The sequence below is a fragment of the Eremothecium sinecaudum genome, chromosome II (genome assembly GCF_001548555.1).
Source record: "Eremothecium sinecaudum strain ATCC 58844 chromosome II, complete sequence".
NCBI lineage: Eukaryota > Fungi > Ascomycota > Saccharomycetes > Saccharomycetales > Saccharomycetaceae > Eremothecium > Eremothecium sinecaudum.
Genome location: NC_030893.1, coordinates 341,959 through 364,128, shown reverse-complemented (window position 1 = coordinate 364,128; position 22,170 = coordinate 341,959). Strand labels below are relative to the sequence as shown.

At 40.7% G+C, this 22,170-nt stretch overlaps 9 protein-coding genes and 1 non-coding gene across 10 annotated transcripts; 5 read left to right on the top strand and 5 right to left on the bottom strand.

Moving 5' to 3' along the window:
* Positions 1-14: 14 nt before the first annotated feature.
* RAD27 (multifunctional nuclease RAD27) lies at positions 15-1,157 on the bottom strand (the record flags this gene model as incomplete). Its single annotated transcript, XM_018130213.1, has 1 exon — positions 15-1,157. One exon carries the CDS (start codon positions 1,155-1,157, stop codon positions 15-17), a length of 1,143 nt encoding a protein of 380 aa, XP_017985691.1.
* A 578-nt stretch (positions 1,158-1,735) lies between these two features.
* On the top strand, positions 1,736-3,109 carry FUN26 (nucleoside transmembrane transporter FUN26; the record flags this gene model as incomplete). Its single annotated transcript, XM_018130214.1, has 1 exon — positions 1,736-3,109. One exon carries the CDS (start codon positions 1,736-1,738, stop codon positions 3,107-3,109), a length of 1,374 nt encoding a protein of 457 aa, XP_017985690.1.
* Positions 3,110-3,550: 441 nt separating this feature from the next.
* On the top strand, positions 3,551-5,800 carry PMT3 (dolichyl-phosphate-mannose-protein mannosyltransferase PMT3; the record flags this gene model as incomplete). Its single annotated transcript, XM_018130215.1, has 1 exon — positions 3,551-5,800. The coding sequence occupies one exon, from the start codon at positions 3,551-3,553 to the stop codon at positions 5,798-5,800; it is 2,250 nt and encodes a 749-aa protein (XP_017985689.1).
* A 234-nt stretch (positions 5,801-6,034) lies between these two features.
* LDB19 (Ldb19p) lies at positions 6,035-8,293 on the bottom strand (the record flags this gene model as incomplete). Its single annotated transcript, XM_018130216.1, has 1 exon — positions 6,035-8,293. One exon carries the CDS (start codon positions 8,291-8,293, stop codon positions 6,035-6,037), a length of 2,259 nt encoding a protein of 752 aa, XP_017985688.1.
* Positions 8,294-9,327: 1,034 nt separating this feature from the next.
* LTE1 (mitotic regulator LTE1) lies at positions 9,328-13,521 on the top strand (the record flags this gene model as incomplete). The annotated part of the gene is made up of 1 exon (XM_018130217.1): positions 9,328-13,521. One exon carries the CDS (start codon positions 9,328-9,330, stop codon positions 13,519-13,521), a length of 4,194 nt encoding a protein of 1,397 aa, XP_017985687.1.
* Positions 13,522-13,660: 139 nt separating this feature from the next.
* On the bottom strand, positions 13,661-13,742 carry AW171_hschr2203. Its single transcript has one exon. It is a non-coding gene; the product is annotated as a tRNA-Ser (tRNA).
* A 145-nt stretch (positions 13,743-13,887) lies between these two features.
* BRE2 (Bre2p) lies at positions 13,888-15,255 on the top strand (the record flags this gene model as incomplete). Its single annotated transcript, XM_018130218.1, has 1 exon — positions 13,888-15,255. One exon carries the CDS (start codon positions 13,888-13,890, stop codon positions 15,253-15,255), a length of 1,368 nt encoding a protein of 455 aa, XP_017985686.1.
* A 169-nt stretch (positions 15,256-15,424) lies between these two features.
* Positions 15,425-16,852, bottom strand: AW171_hschr2201 (mitogen-activated protein kinase; the record flags this gene model as incomplete). The annotated part of the gene is made up of 1 exon (XM_018130219.1): positions 15,425-16,852. One exon carries the CDS (start codon positions 16,850-16,852, stop codon positions 15,425-15,427), a length of 1,428 nt encoding a protein of 475 aa, XP_017985685.1.
* Positions 16,853-17,744: 892 nt separating this feature from the next.
* Positions 17,745-19,853, bottom strand: RRM3 (DNA helicase; the record flags this gene model as incomplete). The annotated part of the gene is made up of 1 exon (XM_018130220.1): positions 17,745-19,853. The coding sequence occupies one exon, from the start codon at positions 19,851-19,853 to the stop codon at positions 17,745-17,747; it is 2,109 nt and encodes a 702-aa protein (XP_017985684.1).
* A 428-nt stretch (positions 19,854-20,281) lies between these two features.
* On the top strand, positions 20,282-22,099 carry AW171_hschr2199 (MATE family efflux transporter; the record flags this gene model as incomplete). Its single annotated transcript, XM_018130221.1, has 1 exon — positions 20,282-22,099. One exon carries the CDS (start codon positions 20,282-20,284, stop codon positions 22,097-22,099), a length of 1,818 nt encoding a protein of 605 aa, XP_017985683.1.
* Between the last annotated feature and the right edge of the window lie 71 nt (positions 22,100-22,170).

Genomic DNA, 22,170 nt, shown 5'->3' with positions numbered 1-22,170 from the left:
CCGGCGTATTTACCTCACCTTTTCTTCCCTACCTTACCCTTCTGCGCGTTCTTCTTCTTGGCTTCCTTAGCTCGCTTCGCTGCAGCCTTTAATTCTTCCTCAGTCTTGGGCTTTACCTTAAAGAAGGAATCCAGACGGCCTTGAACGCCAGATTTTAGTCCTTTTCGCAGCTTCTGTATCCCAGACTTAATCCTGTCCTCGTTAAAGCCCTTCTCTTTACACATGAACTCAATCAGTTCCTCTTCTTTGGGTTCCTCCCACTTCAATGAGATTGTGTCAGCATCAACTACGTCTGGTTTGAGAAATAATTCACGAGCCTCTTTATAAGGCCAGTTTTCAGGTACTTTCCACTTAGCATTCGCGGAGCCAGATGAAATGTATTCCACCACCTTGTCAAGTGAACCATGTTCTTTCATCAGTTTTAAGGCGGTCACTGGGCCAATACCTCTTATATTCTCACAATAATCACAACCAAGCATGATACCTAGGTCAACAAATTGTTCAATGGATAGTCCTAGACCTTTTAAGACTAGTTCTGTGTCAATCTCATGAACGGGCTCTTTTCTTGCTTCGCTGAAAGTCAGGTGCCTCAACAAGTAAGGGGTCCTATAACATAAGGTATCCATATCTTCACTTGCAGCTGCAAATACTTTACCCTTGCGTGCCAATTCGGCACATTGTGCTTCTGCTTCGCATGGTGCATCTACAAATGGAATCCCCATCAGCGACAAGAGCTTCTTTGACTCGTTAACATGCCATTGCTCCACCTTTACCAGACGTTTTTCATGTTTTAAGATATCTGCTTGCTCAGTAACCTCACTCAATTTCTGTTCAGTCTCCATGCGTCGTGTCGACCGCTTCGTCAATTCATGCGCTTTCATAACTGGAGGTTTACCATCAAATACGTAACACGGTTTTAACCCATTGTCAATCATACGTAGCGTACGGTAAAACACACCCATTAAGTGCGAAGTTGTCTCTCCCTCAGCAGTCGCTAATTGTACACCATCTTGTTGCCGCACTGCAATTAAAAATTGATATAGCGACATCGATGCATCGATGGCAACCTTGCGTCCGAAAAACTGCTTCATTTCCCTAGCCTTGATAGCAGTAGGTACATGCTCCTGTATTATACTATTAAGACCTTTGATACCCATTATATGCTTCCAATTGTTTTCGCTGTAACGTGTGGGGAGAGTGCGATGTCGTTCATGTAATAGTGAAATTTTAATGCACGCGCAAAAACGCTAAAACATCGACACATAAAGGATATTGTAAGATAGTGCGGGACACTTTTAGGAAGTCCAATATGCTACGTGATAACAGATCTCATAAGTTAACAAGCTCATAGAAGGATAAGTTAAAAGAGACAACCACGTGACTAACATAAGGAGGATCTCTCGCTAATAAGGCCCAGCACGTCCACCCCCGAACAATTATAAACCTTTGTGAAATTTAATTTGATATTTTTATTGAGAGGCTTATTTCTTTCATTACGGTTATTAAGTTCAAATCGTAATTCAGACATACTAGCAATAACCATATCACGCTATAGATTATGTAAACTATTCAATAAGATTCTGACAGATCAGATATTCAAAATAGAAACATGAGCTGTATTGCTGGATTATTAGTCGCATCAAATAAATCTACAAATACCATTTGCTGTCATTATACTTGTTAGTCACGTGAATAAATTATTTCTTTAAAAGCAGCGTATTAATGAAAGACAAGCATGAACCCAGTCTTACACACTTACCCAAACTCCAATAACATGCCAGTGCCCGTCAAGGAAATTACTGAGGAGACTAGTCTCCTTGGACAAGGTAAATTAAGCAAGGAGGAGCACTCTCGGCTTCACTATACTTTCTTAGCTATAGGAGTTGCTTTGTTATGGCCATACAACTCGTTTATTACCATTGCGGCTGAAATGGATCGTCTTTTCAGTAGTTTTGCATCACTTAAAGACGCCTACTTACCTTCAGCGATGTCATTATATTTTACAGCTAGCATGAGTTGTATGATATACTGTCAATCAAAGCAGCGCAATTATTCACAAAGAATATCCAGTGGTTTATTATATCAGACAGGAAGTGTAATAATTTCCGCGCTATTACTATTTGGAAGCTCACTATTCTCAAAACCTGTTTTATTTGGTTTACTTATGGCTTGTATAACCGTCTGTTCTTGGGGTGCTTCGCTTACTCAGAACGGTTCCTTAGCGTTGTCGAACGCTTCTGGAAGCCGCTACAATCAAATTATGATGGTTGGACAAGCTATTGCAGGCATTATACCGGGAATATATCAGTTGCTACTATCGTTTTATTTTCCAGAAAATAGCGAAGGCATTGAATGCTATCGTTTCAGCAGAAACTCCTGTAACCTAACAAGCGCTGGCGCAAATTTCACCACATCAGACCAAACATCCGATAAAAACCAAAGACTACTTCTATCTCTATCCTCAGTCATGGCTGCCGCTACTAGCATCGTGGCTTTCTTGATGTACAAAAAAGCTAAAGTCTCACTCACCGAAGCGAAGGAAAATTCTATAAGTGTGAGTGAAGCAAACCACATCCCAATGAAGCATCTTTATCTCAAACTGAAGCACATTATGCATACAATATTCTTCGTATTCCTTGTTACGGCCCCTTTTGTCATGTTTGCAGCTAACATAAAACCTACTGCAATTCCCATATCTGCTGATAAATATACTTTGGTTGCAATCAACTTCTGGAACACTGGCGACCTTGTAGGACGTATTATTGCGGGCCGTTTCCCCTTTATCACAATTCCAACGCCACGCGGATTGTTTGCATGGTCAATTCTTCGGTTCCTGGTTTTGGCGGTATTTTTCCTTTTTGCCGCTATAAACAGCTCTACACATAGCTGGATCTTCGATACGTTATATCTTTTTTGGCAATTTTTCTTCGGTGTGACAAATGGTGCCATCGCTACCTCAGCTTTCATGAAGATCGGCTCTCAATTGGATGATTCCCAAGAGCGTAAGGCGTCTAGTGTTGTAGCCTGTTTTACACTTAACGCGGGCTTACTTGCAGGTTCATTATTATTACCCGCTTGGCTAAAATTAGTACACTTGTTACAACGCTGAAACGTTTCATTAAAAATGATAATCTTATTTACATTTATAGACTCGTATAATCGTGAAATAGTTATCTAGACTACCAAAAATCAATTTTCAAGCTCAGGAATTGAGATTAGCCTTAATTCTTTTTCATTTACAACTATAACCAGTGCAATATTTAACTTTAACCCGTATATCTCTACACTGTCATTAGCTTTTTTAAAAAATTAAAATAATTTCCTAAACTGACACCGTTAGCGACACAATCGTAAAAAACGACTTGTTTTAGGATTGAATTGCATTAACACGTATCGAAACATTTAAGTCAAAAGTTTCTCATTATTTATTAATATCCGATATCGAGAAGTAAAACTTGATAATTCAATTATCAAGAGGTGTTTTAGTAACGGTCACTACTCAATAAGTATTTATTTGAATAAAGTTTACTGTTTATTGAATACCTGACAAATGTCTACATCCGGTTTTGGCCAGATAGAGGCAAACAATTTGACACAACGAGGGAAAAGAGCTCAAAAATCCGAGAAAATCCCATTAAAAGCTGTCCAAGAAGACGTCGATGATAAACTAAAGGGTATTAATGTGAGTAGCAAGAATGTTAATCCACTTTATAAGCTCGAAGCAATCGCAATGCCAGTGATCTTTACCGCACTTGCCATGTTCACTAGAATGTACAAGATCGGAGTGAATAACCATGTTGTATGGGATGAAGCACATTTTGGTAAGTTCGGTTCATATTACTTAAGGCATGAATTTTACCATGATGTGCATCCACCATTGGGTAAGATTTTGGTGGGATTTTCAGGATATCTAGCGGGCTACAATGGTTCTTGGGACTTTCCCTCAGGTGAAATGTATCCTGAATACATTGATTATGTGAAGATGAGGATTTTTAATGCAACTTTTTCCTCTTTATGTGTTCCATTGGCTTACTTTACCGCTAAGGAAATTGGTTTTAGTTTACCTTCAGTTTGGTTGTTTACTATTTTGGTTTTATGTGAGAACTCTTATGCGACGTTAGGAAGATTTATTTTACTTGATTCGATGTTATTGCTGTTTACTGTTAGTTCTTTCTATGCTTTTATTAGATTCCATAATGAGAGGAGTAGGCCATTCCAGAGGAAATGGTGGAAGTGGTTGTTGATGACTGGTATATCTCTTGGATGTACTATATCGGTGAAAATGGTTGGTCTATTTATCATTACCCTAGTTGGTCTTTATACTATTGCTGACCTATGGCAGAAATTGGGCGACAAGAACATTTCCGGTAAAAAATTCACATATCACTTTGCTGCTAGAGCAGTATGTCTAATTGTTGTACCATTTTTGGTTTTTCTACTATGTTTCAAGGTTCATTTTGACTTATTATCACACTCTGGTACCGGCGATGCTAACATGCCATCGTTGTTCCAAGCGAACTTGGCCGGTTCAGACGTTGGTGTAGGCCCCCGTGACGTTGTTGTTGGGTCTTCATTAGTGTCAATTAAAAATCAGGCGTTAGGTGGTTCATTGTTACATTCACACATACAGACCTACCCAGAGGGTTCAAACCAGCAGCAAGTAACCTGTTATGCTCACAAAGACTCTAACAACTACTGGAGATTTGACAGAAAAAGAGGTCTTGCTCGTTGGGATAATAATACCGAGACTGAACACGAACCTGTCGTTGATGGCGGTGAATACAGACTAGTCCACAGTAACACTGGAAGAAATTTACATACGCATCCGGTTTTTGCTCCAATCACTAGCACTGCGTGGGAAGTGTCCTGTTATGGTAATGCTGAAGTTGGTGATGTAAAGGATAACTGGGTGATTGAATTTGCTAGTCAGCCTGGTAGTGAAAATAAGACTGTTTTACACACCTTATCGACTTCATTCCGTATCAAGAATGTTGAAATGGATTGCTATTTGGCACAGACAGCTAACCACTTACCAGAATGGGGATTTAGACAAAGTGAGGTGATTTGTATGAAGTCGCCATTTAAGAGGGACAAGAGAACATGGTGGAATATTGAAACTCATGAAAATGAAAAGTTACCTCCAAGACCGGAGAATTTCACATATCCTGGGACAAATTTCATCAAGGATTTTATTCACCTAAATTTGGCTATGATGGCAACAAATAACGCTTTAGTTCCTGATCCTGACAAGCTGGATCCATTAGCTTCTTCCGCATGGCAATGGCCAACTTTGAATGTTGGTATAAGACTATGTGGATGGGGAGATAATAACGTGAAATATTACTTGATTGGTTCCCCTGCATCCACTTGGCCGTCCACTGCCGCTGTCTTAATTTGCATCTGCCTCGTTGGAATCTATTTGCTGAGATGGCAAAGGCAATCTGTTATATTCAAAGATTCTAAAGATGCTAATATTTTCGTCGTCGGTGGTTTTATTCCATTGCTGGGTTGGTTCCTACATTTTTTCCCCTTTGTCATCATGGGAAGAGTTACGTATGTTCACCATTACTTACCCGCGTTATACTTCGCGTTGTTGGTCCTCACATATTTATTTGAAGTTAGCACAAAATCCTGGTCAAAAACAACCAAAGGTAGACTTGTGAGATACGCTATTTACGGGATTTATTACGCAATTGTCATTTATTACTTCTACTACTTTTTCCCCATTTCCGCTGGTATGTCAGGTCCAGCTTCGAATTATGCGTACATGAACTGGTTAAAGTCATGGTCTATTTCTTGATCTCGAATTACCAAGAAAATAATATAGTTGGGTTACAGTTTTGTTGATATGTTAGAACAAATATCTCTATCACTATTTTTTGTAAAGAACTTAAAAGTTTAAATGTCTGATTTGATAATAGTTTTTGATCGTATACTAGCAGCTGCCTCATCATAGAGGCGCTTGTCATTAACTCTTGCAGTTGTACTACTTATGACAATATTTCTTTAATGATGCTATATATTAAAATGATATTTATTGTGTAATCCTATTGGTGTCCAATAGCTCAGACATATTAACAACGCGAATATTCCTCGTTGGATGTGGAGTTAGTGTGCTTGACTCGCCAAATACGTTTCCTTGAATTACCATTATGTTTTCACCACTATCTACTCTACTATCCTCAATGGAAAGACTTATCGGATCACTTCCATTAATATGAGGATTTGAAACTGAGGGAGAAAGTGTAAGTTTGCTTAATTCTATGGAAGTTTGTGATCCACTCACAGAGCCTGCTGAATCAATGGAAACATCATGTAGGGTATGTGTGTTCGATGGTGTTGATAATTGCTTTACTGGTATATCATAATAACCCGGGGGAGACAAATGTTTAACAGCCTGGTAAGTCGGTGGAACTTCATCGTCCCAGGATATTCCAATACCAGAACGCTCTGTCATAACTAACCTAAATTGCATCCTTAAAACTCGAGCTGCACCAGTAGGTACTCCAACAATTCGAGAGCTCAAAGGTGTTTGAGTAGCGGTACCAATCTCATCGGTAAATCCGGTTTCAGAAACCCTTCGCTGACTATTATGATTTCGATTTGCAAACATAGGTGATAACTCTGCCAGCCGGTGATCAGAATTAGTAGATGTACCTGTACTTACCTTTTCTGCAGCACCAGGGTGTACATGAGGGCTCTCATTTATTGGTTGCCCATTTGAATACTGTAAAACTTCCTCAGCAACAATAATTTCGACGGAAAGCAAATGACTAACAAATATACCTAGCGCGTGATCCTCAATATCACACGCTACATTTGCAGGATGAGATGGCGGTGGAACAAACGGCCTTGCGGTTGATACATAATTCACAGGGTTTGACACACCGGAGTGAAGCTTGGTACAGTCGACGTCAATAACCAGTTCAATTTTACCAGTTTCGCTAAAATCGCTCTTCCATCCACTATTTATATCTTCACTTGCAAGTGTTCGAATTTCTTCTGTGTATATTGTAGTCTCCTGTTTCTGCTCTTCTTCCAGCTGTTGACGTCGAAGTCTCTCATTCTGTTCGTGCAACTCCTGCTGCATTGCATGATCGCTAGGATGGACAAAGACGTTAGAAGCCGCACTTGATGTAGTTTGGTCATATAAATTTGCATTATTCGAATCGCGTCTTCCAGTATTCTGGCTAATTTCAAAAGCAGGGTTCTCTGGTGTGTGTGCAGCAACCGTTACTTGGGGACCCATGTCGGGAGTTCTTTTAATTGGTCGTATCGGTTTTTTCGCATTCCTAGCTTGCTTCTCTTTGACCTCATCTTCCAACACTTTCAGTTTACTCATATGCAAAGGACATGCATGGGATTTCACACGGACCTTCTCATCTATGCGCCAAGTCAATCTTCTCATTCTCCATTTTCGACCTTCTGAACAAACCCCGTCTAATCTAAGTTCTAGAGGGAACGTAGATGTCGGATAGATCACATTTGGTAACAATGCTGCAGCTACAACGTCTGTGGGAGGAAACACACGTAAAGAGTTTTTTTCAGGCCCACGTAGGATACTTCTAGTTACAGCAACAGGCACACTCAAAACAATATGCTCATCTTTCCCTTCAACATCAGCACCTTTGTATCGGTACGATGCTTCCGCTAGTAGTTCATAGCTGATTTTCGTCCCTCCTCCAGAACCAAGAGAACAAGTAGAAGAAATATGACCTGGAACCAGATATGAAAAAGGGTAAGAATGCTGACCAGAAGCTACCCATTTCGCAGCCTTCAGAACATCCCACTTTGCCAAGTCAGTATCTCTCTTCTTACAGCTTCCACACGAAGCTATTACGTGCGAGTTAGGAACAAATGGCTTACCGTACCTAACATGTTGGATCATCCTCAACTTAAGCCCAGTCAGATAAACACCTTCCTCTGTCTCATCCACCGGGCTATATGCAGAGCCCCCGACAGCACTATGCTGCCTGACCGGAGCTTTGCCCCCGGCACGTGACTTTGACATCGAGTAGCTTCCCAGCCGCGACGACAGCTTCAAACCATGCCAGTCTGTCCCAGTAAGCTCTGCCTTCTTCTTTACATCTAATATTAGCAGTCCATTCAGCAGCGCTCCCGTAGATTCCAGCGCGGAACCATATAGCACACATGGTGGAGACTCAATCTTTATTCCCAACTCGAAAGGACAAACTGTTTTTGGCTTAGCCCTTCCGATGCCCATCGTGCGACCTTCAGCATCCCTCTGCTCTCCGACAGGCTTAGATAGACTGCCAAACCTAGGGAATACCATCTTCACTTATCTTATCCATTCAGAGCGCAACCCCACTAGACGTCGCGTTTTTGCTCGTAAATCCCTCTATTCCTCTATATAGAAATAAGAAACAAAATATGAAGATACTCGCAACTCGTGACTAATTAACTCTATAACGACCGCAAATTGCTCTTTGCATCTCTAAACTTTCTTTTGCTTCATCTCCGTGCTTTCTGCATCTCAACATACGCTAAAATCCTTCGTATAAAAAAGAAACTTACAACCTCAACACCGGTAGGCTACTTCACATCACATCTATAGCTTCCCATGCTACTATCTGCTATATTCGATAGGGCACAGTTACTTAACTCAACGTGCCTAGCCGTCGAGTCTAGTTCTTCTTATCGTCATTCTAGTCGTATTGCAACTGCCTAGTACGCGCTATACATCTATTAATAATTACAAGGAACCTGCCCAGCTATCCAGCTATATTAGTACATAGTCTTGATTGTGCTTCTACTACCCCCATCTATTAAGTCCATTACCCCATTTATATAAATCAATTGTCTGGTCCCTTTGACAGATTAATCTGCGCAGCGACAATCAAAACATTGGAAGGGTAATGCGAGCTTAACGCGATTCTCAATTGAAGACTAAGAGCAACCTTAAGTGGGTAAGTTATATACCTATATTAGAGCGTCTAACAATGACTAAGGAGAGTCCCACGTATAACGCGAAAACATTCCATTCGGGGATAATTCCGCAATTCTGGTCAATATTTTTCTGTTTAGATTTTTTTACTTTAACCTTTTACAGAGATAATTTCTGGTGGTTTTTTATTATCAAAACATTGTAATAAAGGTTAATATATACAATCATTGGCTAATTGAGAGATTGCTTATACTGTTGATGCTAAGTTTGAGATCAGAGATCTTTGCTTTCTTATTTTAATTCGGATCTAGTTGCTAATTTATTGCTAAATAACATTCAGGCAAGAGAGTATCAATATAATAGATAATTCAAAAGTTGTAAAAAATTGGAATATAGTGGAAGATAAGTTACTAGGAAGTACAATGCCCTCTAAGGTTGCTTTAATGCCTAAACAGAAGTTTTCTGCTGATGTGTTTAGTGAAACGAATTACTATCCCACTCCTACAGAGAAAGTAATAACATATGCGAAGAGTGATACCGGAACGCGTAAAAACAAACATCAAATACTGACAGCAGATATATATGCGTTGATTGCAAGTTTGACTTCACCAATTGAAGACGTGGACTATGAGTTGTTTGCGGATTTTTTTCTGGTATTTCGAAAGTTTATTAGTACTGAAGATTTGGTGGAAATTCTAATTTGCCGATTTGATTGGGCGCTGCAGGAGGTTTTGGGCAGTACGGATAAGGAGAGGAAGAGGATTGGGGAGATTACGCTGGTTCGGACGTTTGTGCTGCTTAGACACTGGATTATTAATTATTTTGCAGATGATTTCCTTCCCTCTCTTCCTGTTCGTGAGCGGTTTCTTACTTTCGTGAATCCATCTCATTTTAGTAAGATGGCGATAAGGAACATGACAATGGTGACCAATATTCTTGTCGCGCTGAAAAAGGCCTGGGTCTATACTGCCAAGATGATGTGGAGTGACTTTGACCCGGTGACGGAGTTTAAGCTGGTGACCGCGAATGATTGGCTAGATTTTGAGATCCGCGACGCGACTCAGTTGCGTACTCCTACGGGAGATCGGAGGGAGAGCAAGTTGAGTGAGTACGCTTTAAATAGCCGCATGAACCCCAGCTTCCGTAATGAAAGCATTCTATCGCTTTACAATGCCAGGGAAAACTTCCAGCTACCGACAAGGGCCAAGGGAGCGAGTTTAAGAAGTGATGTCGCAACTCAAAAACGTACTGCGACTATGTTCTTATACCCTAAGGACACTTTAGCATCTTCAAGGCCTTCTCCTAATTTGTCGAAAAGCGATGAGACGATTGTTGCATCTGAAGAAAGTAAACCTCTGCAAAAAATTTCGAATGCCACAAATGTATCAGATGTGATTAAAGATGTTGCATATCCTGCAAACCCCTTTGTTGAGGTAGTAATACCACCAACTCCATCTAAAAAGTTAGAGTTTGTGTTGAATTCCTCATGTGTACCCTTGGTGCAGGATTCCAATAAAAATGTAAGGGGGAAGCAACGCAAGGCGAGAAGCCGTTCAGGAAGTCGAACTATAAGTGGTTTGATGTCGAAGTGGAAGTTAAATCACCATAGAAGAAGCAGTTCACTGCACGGTTCCGTGGATTTTTCTCCAGAGATGAATACTTTCATTAAATATGTTTTTTGCATCGCTTCTTTAGATAATGTAAAAGATGACATGAGAGAACTGGTAGAAATAGATCCACCTAAATTTGACATTTTAAGTGCAAGAACAATCGACGAAGTTGAGTACCTTGTGGCAATTGAAAACCACATTTTAAATCGAGTAGAAGAAAATACAGGGATAGAGCGTACTATTGATTTACCAGCTGTTGAATCAAGCGGTTTAAAAACCAGCGAACCCAGAGAGTTCAGTGTTATTGATAACTTGAACATATACAAGACAGTTAGCACAATCGCGAGCTCCGTTTATGAGTTGTCGAAACTAAGCATTGTTCAAAGTCAACAAGATGCTCTAATGCCGTCCATTGCATCCGTAGTTGGAAATCGGTCGTACTCAACTACACCTGCACGTGGAAGGCCTAAGGGGGCAGCTCAAACGCCATTTTCTAGTAAGGATACATCTCCTACAGATGATGATGAGCCTACGAAGTTGGTTTTCTTTAATACAAAAGGAAGGCCAAACGATAATTCAAGCGCAATTTCTACTTTTCTAAAAGCAGAAAAGGAAACTCCTACAGCTTTTTACAGGAATGATGAGCCATATAGATCTCTAAAGAATTCAGATGTTACTTCAGTCAATGCTGCTCGGTCTTCCGGGACTACTATTGAGACAGGGAGATCTCCACAGGGAGATTCAATTTTTGGTTACCGCAACGAAGCTGAAAGTTTGCGAGATATCTCTGGTCCAACTTTGAGCAGGAAACAGCAGCATACTAACTTGCGAGAGTTTATTTTTGAATCTTCAGCAACAGATTTAACGTACAGCACTGACTCTCCTAGGTCGGACAATCATACTGAAGTCTCTTCTTACAGTAATGCAAGGAATTCACCAAGGAATAGATCTGGGGTAGAAAAAGATACCAAGGAACACTATGAACCTACTGCTTCAGGTAATAATACACTACCACCACTATCGGTTCCCGGATACCAGCCAAAAACTAACAGTGACAATGTTCGTAATTCAATTCCACCTGCTATTCATAATTCGAGCAAAGGCCTGTTCCAAAACCATTCGCCATGTAATACGTCTAGTGGTAGGATAAGTATCAATAGGAAGTCTATACCTGCATTAAGGGTTTTAACGACTCCTAATACTCCAGTGCTTGACTCTAGTTTCATGGAACGTGAGAAAAAGCTTGTCACACATGAGGCAAGGTTAAATGCACTAGAGAAGAGCATCTCGGAGGCAAAAAGTCGCGAAAACGAAAGTTTGCCAAAGTCTGGCACGACCTCCACTATAGCAACGAGCTTGTTCTTCCTTTCAGCCAATACCAGTCCTCAAAAAGATGTCTACCTACAAGAGCACATCTCAGAGGAGGAAACCTTAGATATATCTGGAGTAGGAGCTATGAAACTGTCTCATACTCCTAGTATTCAATCAGTTGCTACTGACTGTTCCTCTGGATCTGACTCATCTAATTCTATCCAAGCTTCTGTAAGCACAGTTTGGTTTCTTTCGCAAACTAGACCTCCAAATGAAAGCCACGATAGTTCCAAGGATTTAAGCAATGCTGAGTCACTGCTTGGATTTAGTTCGGAAGAAGACAAGAACAACCTTTTTACTTTGGATGTTGATATAGATGAGGAATTGTCTCCTAGACGTGACATGAATTATCTTGCAACCAAATTCATGGCCACGATAGATACAAAGGAGAGCTCCGATTTCAAGTCAGTTAATGAAACTTCAAAAGAATTAACTGAAACAGATACCTCTAAACTGCAAGAAGGAAGTATATCCGATGAAACTATTCAAAGAGTTGGTCACTCTACAGAAGATCGAAACGCTAAAGTTCAATCCGATCCAGTATCGTTGGCTTTGATGAAACTGGAAGGAACCCTGATCAGCACATCGGACACAGAAGTTGCGGCTGGAGTAGCAAACAGCATCAGCAGCAGCGAATTAGCAAAAGAAGTCGAAAAGTTAGATATTGGCACATTAAAGCTACCAAATGACATGGCAAACAAGAGGCGGTCAATGTTTATTGAAAGACGAAGAACGGTAGCGGAAATTTCACAATCATCTGCTGACTCCAGACAACCTACCCCTGAACCTCCTAGCTTTATAACTGACGAGCAAATTAGACTACTTTTGAGTGAGTATAAATTACAAGATACCCGCCTACACGTCACGAATGTTGACGAGCACCTCCCTTTTATCTTAATGTATGACTCTTTATCAATTGCAAAGCAACTTACATTAATTGAACGAGAAATAATGAACGAAATTGACTGGAAAGATTTAATGGATTTTAGTATGGAAAAGACGCTTCCTAAAGTCACAAGCTGGCTGCAACTATTACTTCACAATGAGAAATTGTCTGGAATAGATTTAGCGATTGCAAGATTCAACCTGACCGTAGACTGGATAATATCTGAACTATTGATGACATCGGATCCAAAGTTGAGACGCAACGTAATCCAACGCTTAATTCACGTTGCAGACCATTGCAGGGCATTCCAAAATTACAATACAGTAATGGAAATTGTTCTTGCTTTGAATTCTGTTGTTGTTCAAAAATTCAAGGAATCGTGGAGACTAATTGAGCCAGGTGATATATTACTCTGGAAAGAATTGAAAAGTATTCCTAGTCTCGATCGTAATTATCAGAAAGTGAGAAATATGCTAAACTCCATAAATCCAATTAAAGGCTGTATTCCATTCCTTGTAGTATATTTATCAGATCTGGCGTTGAATTCCGAAAAGAGAGACTGGATTGTTCCCGGTAAAGTTGTTAATTACAATAAGTTCCAAAGTAATATTCAAATTGTAAAGAATTTCATCCAGCGGGTACAATGGGCGAAATTTTATGATATTCAACCAGATCAGGAACTATTAAGCAAATGTGTCTATATTTCCACTTTAACGCCAGAGGAAATGGCACAAGTAAGTAAATTTTGAGGACAATTATATATTCTATATATATACACACTAATGGATTTTATTATTAATTACCGAATTTAACAGTATTCATTGATTTCCGTGCCGAGTTCATTTTGACTACAGTTTTACTAAAAAAAAATCGGGTAAATCACAAAAACGACAACAGCAGGACTCGAACCTGCGCGGGCAGAGCCCAAAAGATTTCTAATCTTTCGCCTTAACCGCTCGGCCATGTTGCCTTACAATATTGAAATATTTGTGCTTGGGCTGGTTTATAAGCAACTGCGCTAAACACATGACTTTTTACTATATTGGTTAAGGTTTAATGAATGTTAAACTGCAATTAAGAATCTAATGTTAAAATAATTGGCCTAAACTACCAGGATGAGCGCTCCTGTAATACCTTATCATAATACTGACTTTGTATACGATGGCCATAGTTCGAAACGACCCAATTGGCCTCCTGTAGTGTCTTCACATTCCAGTAATGGGCACGAATTTGTTTTAACTGAGGACACTCCACTGAATAAACGTCATTTCATATATCAGCCATGTTGCCCCAACCCTTTGCTGAAGAACCTAAAATATGTCAATAGCGAATATCCATATGAGGCAGCTGGATTTAATACAATGGATAGATCTGATATGCTAGCGATGGCTAAGAATTCCAATGATATAGTAAGTGTTCCTGAGAAATGCGGATGGAGAAGTGCTCGAGCAGACGTTTGTTTAAAGGAAGGTATGGCATATTGGGAGATTGAAGTGCTGGAAGGTGGTCACCCATCTGGAGATTTTAGTGATGCAGACGGTGAGAGAAAGCAAAGCCAGTACATATTGAACACAACACCGCATGTAAGACTGGGAATATGCAGACGAGAATCGTCTTTAGAAACACCTATAGGATGTGATGCTTATGGATATAGCATTAGGGATAATATGATGGAGAGCATCCATGATAGTAAGCTGACTCAAGTGTTACCTTCAACAAAATTGAAGCCTGGCCAAAGGATTGGTCTATTACTAAAGTTGCCGAGTTTTGAAGAGCAATACAAGCAAGCTATGGAATATACGCACCGGGAGATTGACGCCCTTAATACAGGTGGTGGTAGCGACATTTTAAAGAAAAGAGCTAAAAGTACGAACATTGAGTTTCAAAAAACTTTGCTTCGTAATCACGATCCAAAAGATATTATTCGTGATCAAATAGCAATTCGCTACAAAAATCAGCTTTTCTTTGAATCTATAGACTATGTTAAGAAGACCAAGCCAGAATACCATACCTCGCAGAAGGATCCAAAGGAAGAATATACATTGAAAGGCTCGTTCCTAAAAGTTTATGCCGATGGTCAGGAATTAGGTAACGCCTTCGAAGAACTTTATCCTTTCCTTCCTCCCTTTAGCGAACTAAATTATAATGAAAAGCTTTACATGAATCACTGGAAGAACTACATGGACTCAATGCCAAAAGCAGTTAACCATAGAATTGCATTTTTAAAGAATAAGTTTACCAACAATGGAAAGCTCGGTTATTATCCCGCAATTAGTTGTTTTAATGGCGGCGTAGCCCGCATAATTACTACTAAGCCAGACTTACTGTATTGGGACAATGTTGTAAATCAATTTCAAGAAGACAAAATATTTACATTGGATGAACTCTATAAGCAACAAGTCGCAGATGACATTGTATGGGATCTAATTGCTGAGATAGAAGCAGAAGAAATTCGTGAAAGCATTATTGCGAAGCGAAGTTAAATGCATAGGTTCATCGCATACTCCCACACCGAAGCCGTATTTATTAACGGCGTTTATATAAGAATGAATTTAGTAGTCATCAATATATCTCTTTTCAGTTAGAAATTTTTAAAAGGATGCAAATAAATACTGAATGGCGGAAGCGGGGTGATATTATTTCAATCAAGGATCAAAAATTCCTATCTAACCCGAATTCTAGTTCTCTCTCAAGATCCAGAAAGTCGCCATAGTCAGCGTTACCTTCGTTACCGCTACTCATTGCCAATCCTGCAGGAGATGCTAACATATTTTCCTGAGGTCTTGGTGGAAAGTCAGTATTATGTTCAGGTAAATTATCAGAATGGATTCCTATATATCTTTCTTGCAATATTATCGGTGACTGCGAGGACATTAACTGTTGCGCAAAATCAGAATCATCATATTGTCGATTACTATCCGTGTCCTCCTCTACTGACAAAGCACCTTCCTGTCTTTGTTGGGGCCATTGCTCATTCTCTATTATAGGTTGCCTAACAAACTTCCGAAACTCATTAACTTCCTCCACAATCATCAATTTTAGCTGTTCCATGTCATTCACACTTTCGAATCCAAAGTGGAACTTCTCGCTACATTCAGGTTCGTCATTTGGGTCGTGCCAGATGGATAAGTAGGGCTGTTCCAATGCACTATCCACCGTAATTCTCTGTTTGGGGTCAAATGCCAACATGCGTTCCAACAGATCCACCGCCTGTGGATTGGCATCAGGAAATATCTCTCTAAATGGAATCGTTGGGATAACACCCAACTGATGAATGTAATCCTGGACGTTTTTAGACCCAATCCTTCTCAATGTATCATCCGCTGGGGTACCAAGAACTTGCAATATCCTATTCAGCTGGTCAACGTAATCCTTCCCCTTGAAAATAGGATTACCCCCAAGTAATTCTGCAAGGATGCACCCACACGACCAAACGTCTATAGCTTTTGTGTACCCTTGATAGCTTAGCATGATCTCTGGCGCTCTGTACCACCTCGTAGCAACGTATTCCGTTAAAAACTGGTTATTCTCAACGGGATTTTCACTGAATCCCCTTGCCAAACCAAAGTCGCATATTTTGAGCTGGCAGTCTGCGTTAACCAAAAGGTTACCGGGCTTCAAATCCCTATGTAATACATCAGCTGAGTGTATATACTTCAAACCACACAGTATCTGATAGATGAAACTCTGGTAATGTGAATCCGTCAGAGGTTGCCCAGATTTGATAATTTGATGCATATCACACTCCATCAACTCCTCATAAAGGTACAACCCGTTAAAAGTCCCATCCGGAAGAATAACAATATCAGTATCATATAGGCATGTAATGTTCTTGTGACCTCGGAAGTGTCTTAGCAGCTTCAGCTCACGCAGAGACCTCTTGCACAGTAACGTCTTAGTAAATACATTAGTCACCTTTTTAATTGCTACCGTAGTGTCCTCAGCCGCCCCCATAAACCTCGCCGAACATACTATACCGTAAGCACCGCACCCAATCTCCTTGATAAGCTGAAACCGCTTATCAACCGTAAAGTCCTGGTTGAACACCTTAAATGTATGCCGCTCTATAGTATCAGCCATTGCCAGTTAGATACCGATCTGTCTTTAAGTTATGCTACACCTGTAAATAAACAAAATATACCAAATCAACAGTAATGATTCACCAAAGTCGCACACAACAAGCCCAAACAATATGAAACTTGCCACACTCCTTTAAACTGCAATCGTACGTCTATCCACGGGGTATATACTATGGATTGCTCTATAGATCAACTTTGCAGTAGCTAGAAATCTCCCTAAATTTTAAAATTAACAACCAATCGACAATGCTTCTCTAACCAATCTTATGAGAGAATTGTCCGTAAACACCGAGCAGTCCTTCTAACAATAGCAACTACCTTCTCTACTGGCTGACTGAAGGATACCACCAAATCAGCTTTCTTTAACGTCAGTCTTCTCCTTCCTACTCCTAGTATCTACTAGTTAAGCAAATAAGGTTGACTATATGCATATTAGCAACTCCTCTATTCAATTCAAGAGAAGAATTCAATGATCGACCGAGAAGGGATCTCTTTTATTTTACACTCCTACTACGTATCCACAAGACTATGCAGGTAGAGACATTAAACTTGATTCTAAACATAGAAAAGAGTGCTAGTGGCTATTAGCAACCAGGCGTAAAAGAAATAGTAGGCACATGTAAAGAAATAATAGGTGTAAGCTAAGCCCCTGTATGAAAAATAACTTGTACTTGTGATCAAGTGCAGGGATATTTAGGCATAGAGACCTTAGAAAGCCGGGAAAAGAAGTAGCCTATCAAACTCCGTTAGTTCCAATAAAGTTTTAATTGGAGTGCGGGACCTGGTAAAACTCTTAGAGGAGAATCAAAGATCACACATTTACGCTATTTATTTTGAATTAGTACTGTTTGTGTCCTAAAAATAGACCGTTTGGCTTAGTTAAAAAAAAAAATTCAAAGAGAAGCTTGTGCAGCTTCTAGGGCTTGAATGCTATTGTAGAAATGCTGTACCTTAGAAGTGGTTCTAATGGTGGTTGGATTGAAATTCAGTATCTGTAATTGGTCCTTATGGACGGCTCGTGATAGAGCGACATAAACCTGTCCCGCTTCGAAACTACGTTTTAAGTCGACGCGTAGTCTATTAATAGTTTGGCCTTGCGCCTTGTGTATGGAAAGTGCCCAACAGGGTAGGAGAGGTAATTGTACTCTTACAGAATCCTCTCCACCTTGCGCGACTGTGATTTCCACTGGAAATTCGTCATGGTCCACTAGCTCATACCTGTAGCCATTTCTAGAGACGGCGAACCTTACGACAGGCAAGAGGGAAGCACATTGTTCCATGGGGGCTTTTAATAAAAGCTGATTGAAATACGGTTTTGCTTGGGAAGAGCGGCGAAGTATTTCCTGCTGTAGTTCGTCAGGTCTGCATACCTCTGGGACCCCGATGGCTCTGGTGATGAGCCTCATGTCCTGGATGAACTCGGCGTCCATTGAATGCTTGCGGAAAGTCTCAATATAGCGCCACAGGTTTGGAGTTGTGAAGAAGAGCACTTTGCCCATTGAACCGTTGACGAGGGTATCATCTACATTCTTGAGCATCATGACCTGGGCGTCTTCCTTCAGCACAAGCTTCTTCTTTGCCATTACATTATCGAAATAGGAAGGATACTTCTCTGCAAGACTTCCTCGATCCTGTGCGTCGTAAGTCATTGAGAAGCCAGGCAAGCGATCTAATCTCCTGTTGTTTGCGAGCTCTACTTCATGTCTAGTTGGATAAAGTTCTGTAGGCTCGATTCCGTCGGGACAGTCGATGTCGCGCTGCAAGCCTCGAATCATATTAATAACCTTCGGCGTGACTTCACCGAGCCTTATGGCATTCAGGAGAGCAATCAATTCATTGTCTTTCTGCCTGAACACTTGATGCAGGCAAACTGTTTTCTGGATTGCTTGTTTCCATGCATTACTTTCGAACGCAAACAAAGGCTTAGGCGCGCCTGGATTGCGGTCTGGAACCGGCGGTAGCTGGTAAAAGTCACCGGAGAAAACCACTTGTATGCCGCCGAACGGTACGTTCGGTTTGTTTGTTACGCCTCGTGCCACGTAGTCCAGCTTATCTAAAAGCCTTCCATCTATCATAGAAATCTCATCTACGATAAGTACACGGGTCCGCTTCCAACGCTCACATGAGTCTCTCTTCTTTTTAACCATTTCCAGTAGTTTTTCAGGTGGCCTATTGCCTATGCCGAAGCCTGAGAACCTATTAAGCGTTATGCCACCTATGTCAACTGCAGCAAGGCCCGTGGATGCAGTAACCGCAACGGCATCAGGTCCATGGATAGCTTTTAAGGATTTAATAAGGCTGCGTAGTAGAACAGATTTCCCTGTACCAGCGCTACCGGTGAAAAATATGTTCAGTCGTTCTGACATCACTAGATCTTTCACGGCTTGCTGTTCGCTGCTCAGTGTAACGTCATCACCACCAAAGGTCGCTAAAGTCCGATGCTTGACGTCAGGTTGTACAGGTCTTCTCGGTAATGCAGGAGCTAATGCCTTCTTCGTAAAATGTAGCCCTCCTTGGGTCTTAGGACCATCAAAAAATCCCTTTATCTCAGATCTTAGTGAAACACGCGTGGGCTTTCCTGGGCCAACTTTCGCACGCACTACTTCTTTGGTAACTTTACACGCATGTTTTACATGCGCGTCCCGTGAATCAAAGCTTAAATCCCTCTCTACCGCTAACGGAGACTTGAAATTTTTGAGAGGCGTATCCTTCAAGAGCGAGGAGATATATTCCTGGTTTGATTCTTCATCGAAAGATCCCTGAGAAACGAAAAGCGAAGGTCTTAACGTAAGAAGTTCACGCTTATTAGCAGAACTCTGAATGTCCTTAGAGACATTTGCTTCAGCCTTGAAATCCGCAATTGGCTTTTGATGAGACTTTTCAGGTGGAGTTCTTTTTGCATTAAATAAGAAGCTCAAAGTTCCCTGCTTTAAAGCAGTCTTTGGCTTACTTTTGATTTTTTGGCTGCCGACACGTAAACTACCATTTGGTTTATGGGTCATTCTTAAACGAAACTGTATTTCCTGTTGAGCCTGACTCGTTTGTAGTAAGTAATCGTCCACGAGGTCTGTTAATACATAGACTTGAGGTCATCAAGTTACCGTGTAAGAATATCTGGCGGTAATTAACAAAGGTACCGGCTAACTTTCGATATTGAAAAGTTTAAAAATCTTGAATATTTATATAACGGTCTTGGAAGCGTGAACATGAATGCTTCAAAAACTAACAGTAAAAACATTTTTGAAGAGAATACATCAGTTCCTTAATATTTCAGGTTTACCCAGTTTTGCACGGAAGTACTATAACTAGTTAAGCCGTTGGTCTCCAAAACATAGGAACTTGATTCTTTATAGATTGTTTTTTACTAGTAAGTCATCGCAGCTGACTTCGTATTGGACATAAAGACCTCCGAATCGAAACTAGCGCAAATATGTCTAAACAGTTCTCACATACTACAGATGAAGAGACTTCTTCAGTATTGTACTGTAGTAGTGTTGGAAAAGGTGGATTTTTCTTCCCCCAGGACTTAATATCTCCCAAGAAACGCAATGAGGAGGCGCGGGAAGCAATGTTGGACGACCTAGGTAACGCTGATGATACTGAGTTGCTTGGAGAACTCAGGGGAGCAGGACATGGATATGGTGCCTCGTCAAGACAGCTGTCTTTTGATAGTCAAAAACCCGTCCCTCACTCTTTGATAGAAGAGGAGATGGAGTTGCTGATTGATAATCATCTCTACAGTCTCAAGTCCAAGGATGGGAAATATAGTGGATCTGATAGAGTGGTAACCAGTGATGAAGCAGAGAGAGTTATAGAACGTGAGGTTCAGGAAACTTGGGAACAAGCTGTAGCTTCTGGAGTCGAGATAACTACAACTCTTAAAAGAGAGGTGCAGGTTCTGACGAAGAATTCAATGCCGCTGGTGATCACATTTTTATTGCAGCAGTCGTTAATGTTTGCTTCAGTTCTCTCCGTTGCTCACTTAGGTGCTGTTGAACTGGGAGGGATTACTGTAGGTTCGATGACTGCGAATATTACCGGTATAGGCCCTATTCTGGGTCTGAGTACTTGTTTGGATACTTTATGTGCGCAAGCTTATGGTGCTGAGAGGTATCATCTTGTAGGTCTGTATCTGCAGCGTTGTGTGGTTATAGCTATGTTGATGATTATACCCATCCAGTTGGCTTGGTGGTTTTATGCGGAGAGCCTGCTGCGCCTTTTTATCCCAGATCCAGTTGTTTGCGGTCTAGCAGCTCAGTACTTGAAGGTTGTAGCATTTTCTATGCCAGCATTCCTATTATTCGAGGCCGGTAAGCGGTTTTTGCAATGTCAGGGCATTTTCCATGCGTCTACAATGGTTCTTCTCGTTTGCGCTCCTTTGAATGCCTTAATGAACTACCTTTTAGTGTGGCACCCCACTATCGGTATTGGATATCTAGGTGCACCATTAAGTGTTGTGTTTAATTACTGGTTTATGTCATTTGGTCTGCTACTATACGTGTTATTTACCAAGCATAAGGTTAATCCTCGTAAATGTTGGGGAGGCCTCATTAAACCTAACCAAGTATTCAAGAATTGGAATAGTATTATCAGCCTGGCATTGCCTGGTATAGCTATGGTGGCAACAGAGTTCTTGGGCTTCGAAGTTTTAGCAATATTTGCATCTCATATCAGTCCATCAGCTCTTGGAGCTCATTCCATTGTTTTTACAGTTTCCGGTGTATCATTCCAAATTCCTTTCTCATTGTCAATTTCGGTTTCTACTCGTGTTGCTAACTTGGTTGGTGCGTCGCTTAACAAATTGTCCATTGTCTGTTGTAAGGCAGCTATCTTGTTAGCAACGCTAGTGTCAATATTTTTAGCATCATTAATCTTCATTTTCCGTGTCCAGATAGCCTATTTATTCACCAGCGACCAGGAGGTGGTCGAAATCGTCATTGCTGTGTTACCAATTCTTTCACTTATGCAAATCTTTGATTCGCTCAATGCTACGACTGCCGGCTGTCTCCGTGGTCAGGGCCAACAGAAAATCGGAGTTTGTATCAACTCCTTGGCCTTTTACCTCCTTGGTATACCTGCTGCATATACATTAGGACTCGTCTTGGGTTACGGTGTTCAAGGATTGTGGTATGGAATAATTACGGCGTTAGTTGTAACGACCGTTGGACAAAGTTATTTTATTTTCTTCTGTAACTGGGACGCTATTCTATCTGCTACTAAAAAGAGGAACTCAGATGATAGCTTTTAAGACTTTCCAGCAGCAATTATTTTCTGGGCACAACTTTTAATACACTGTACTTGTGAGAAATACTTGTCCAT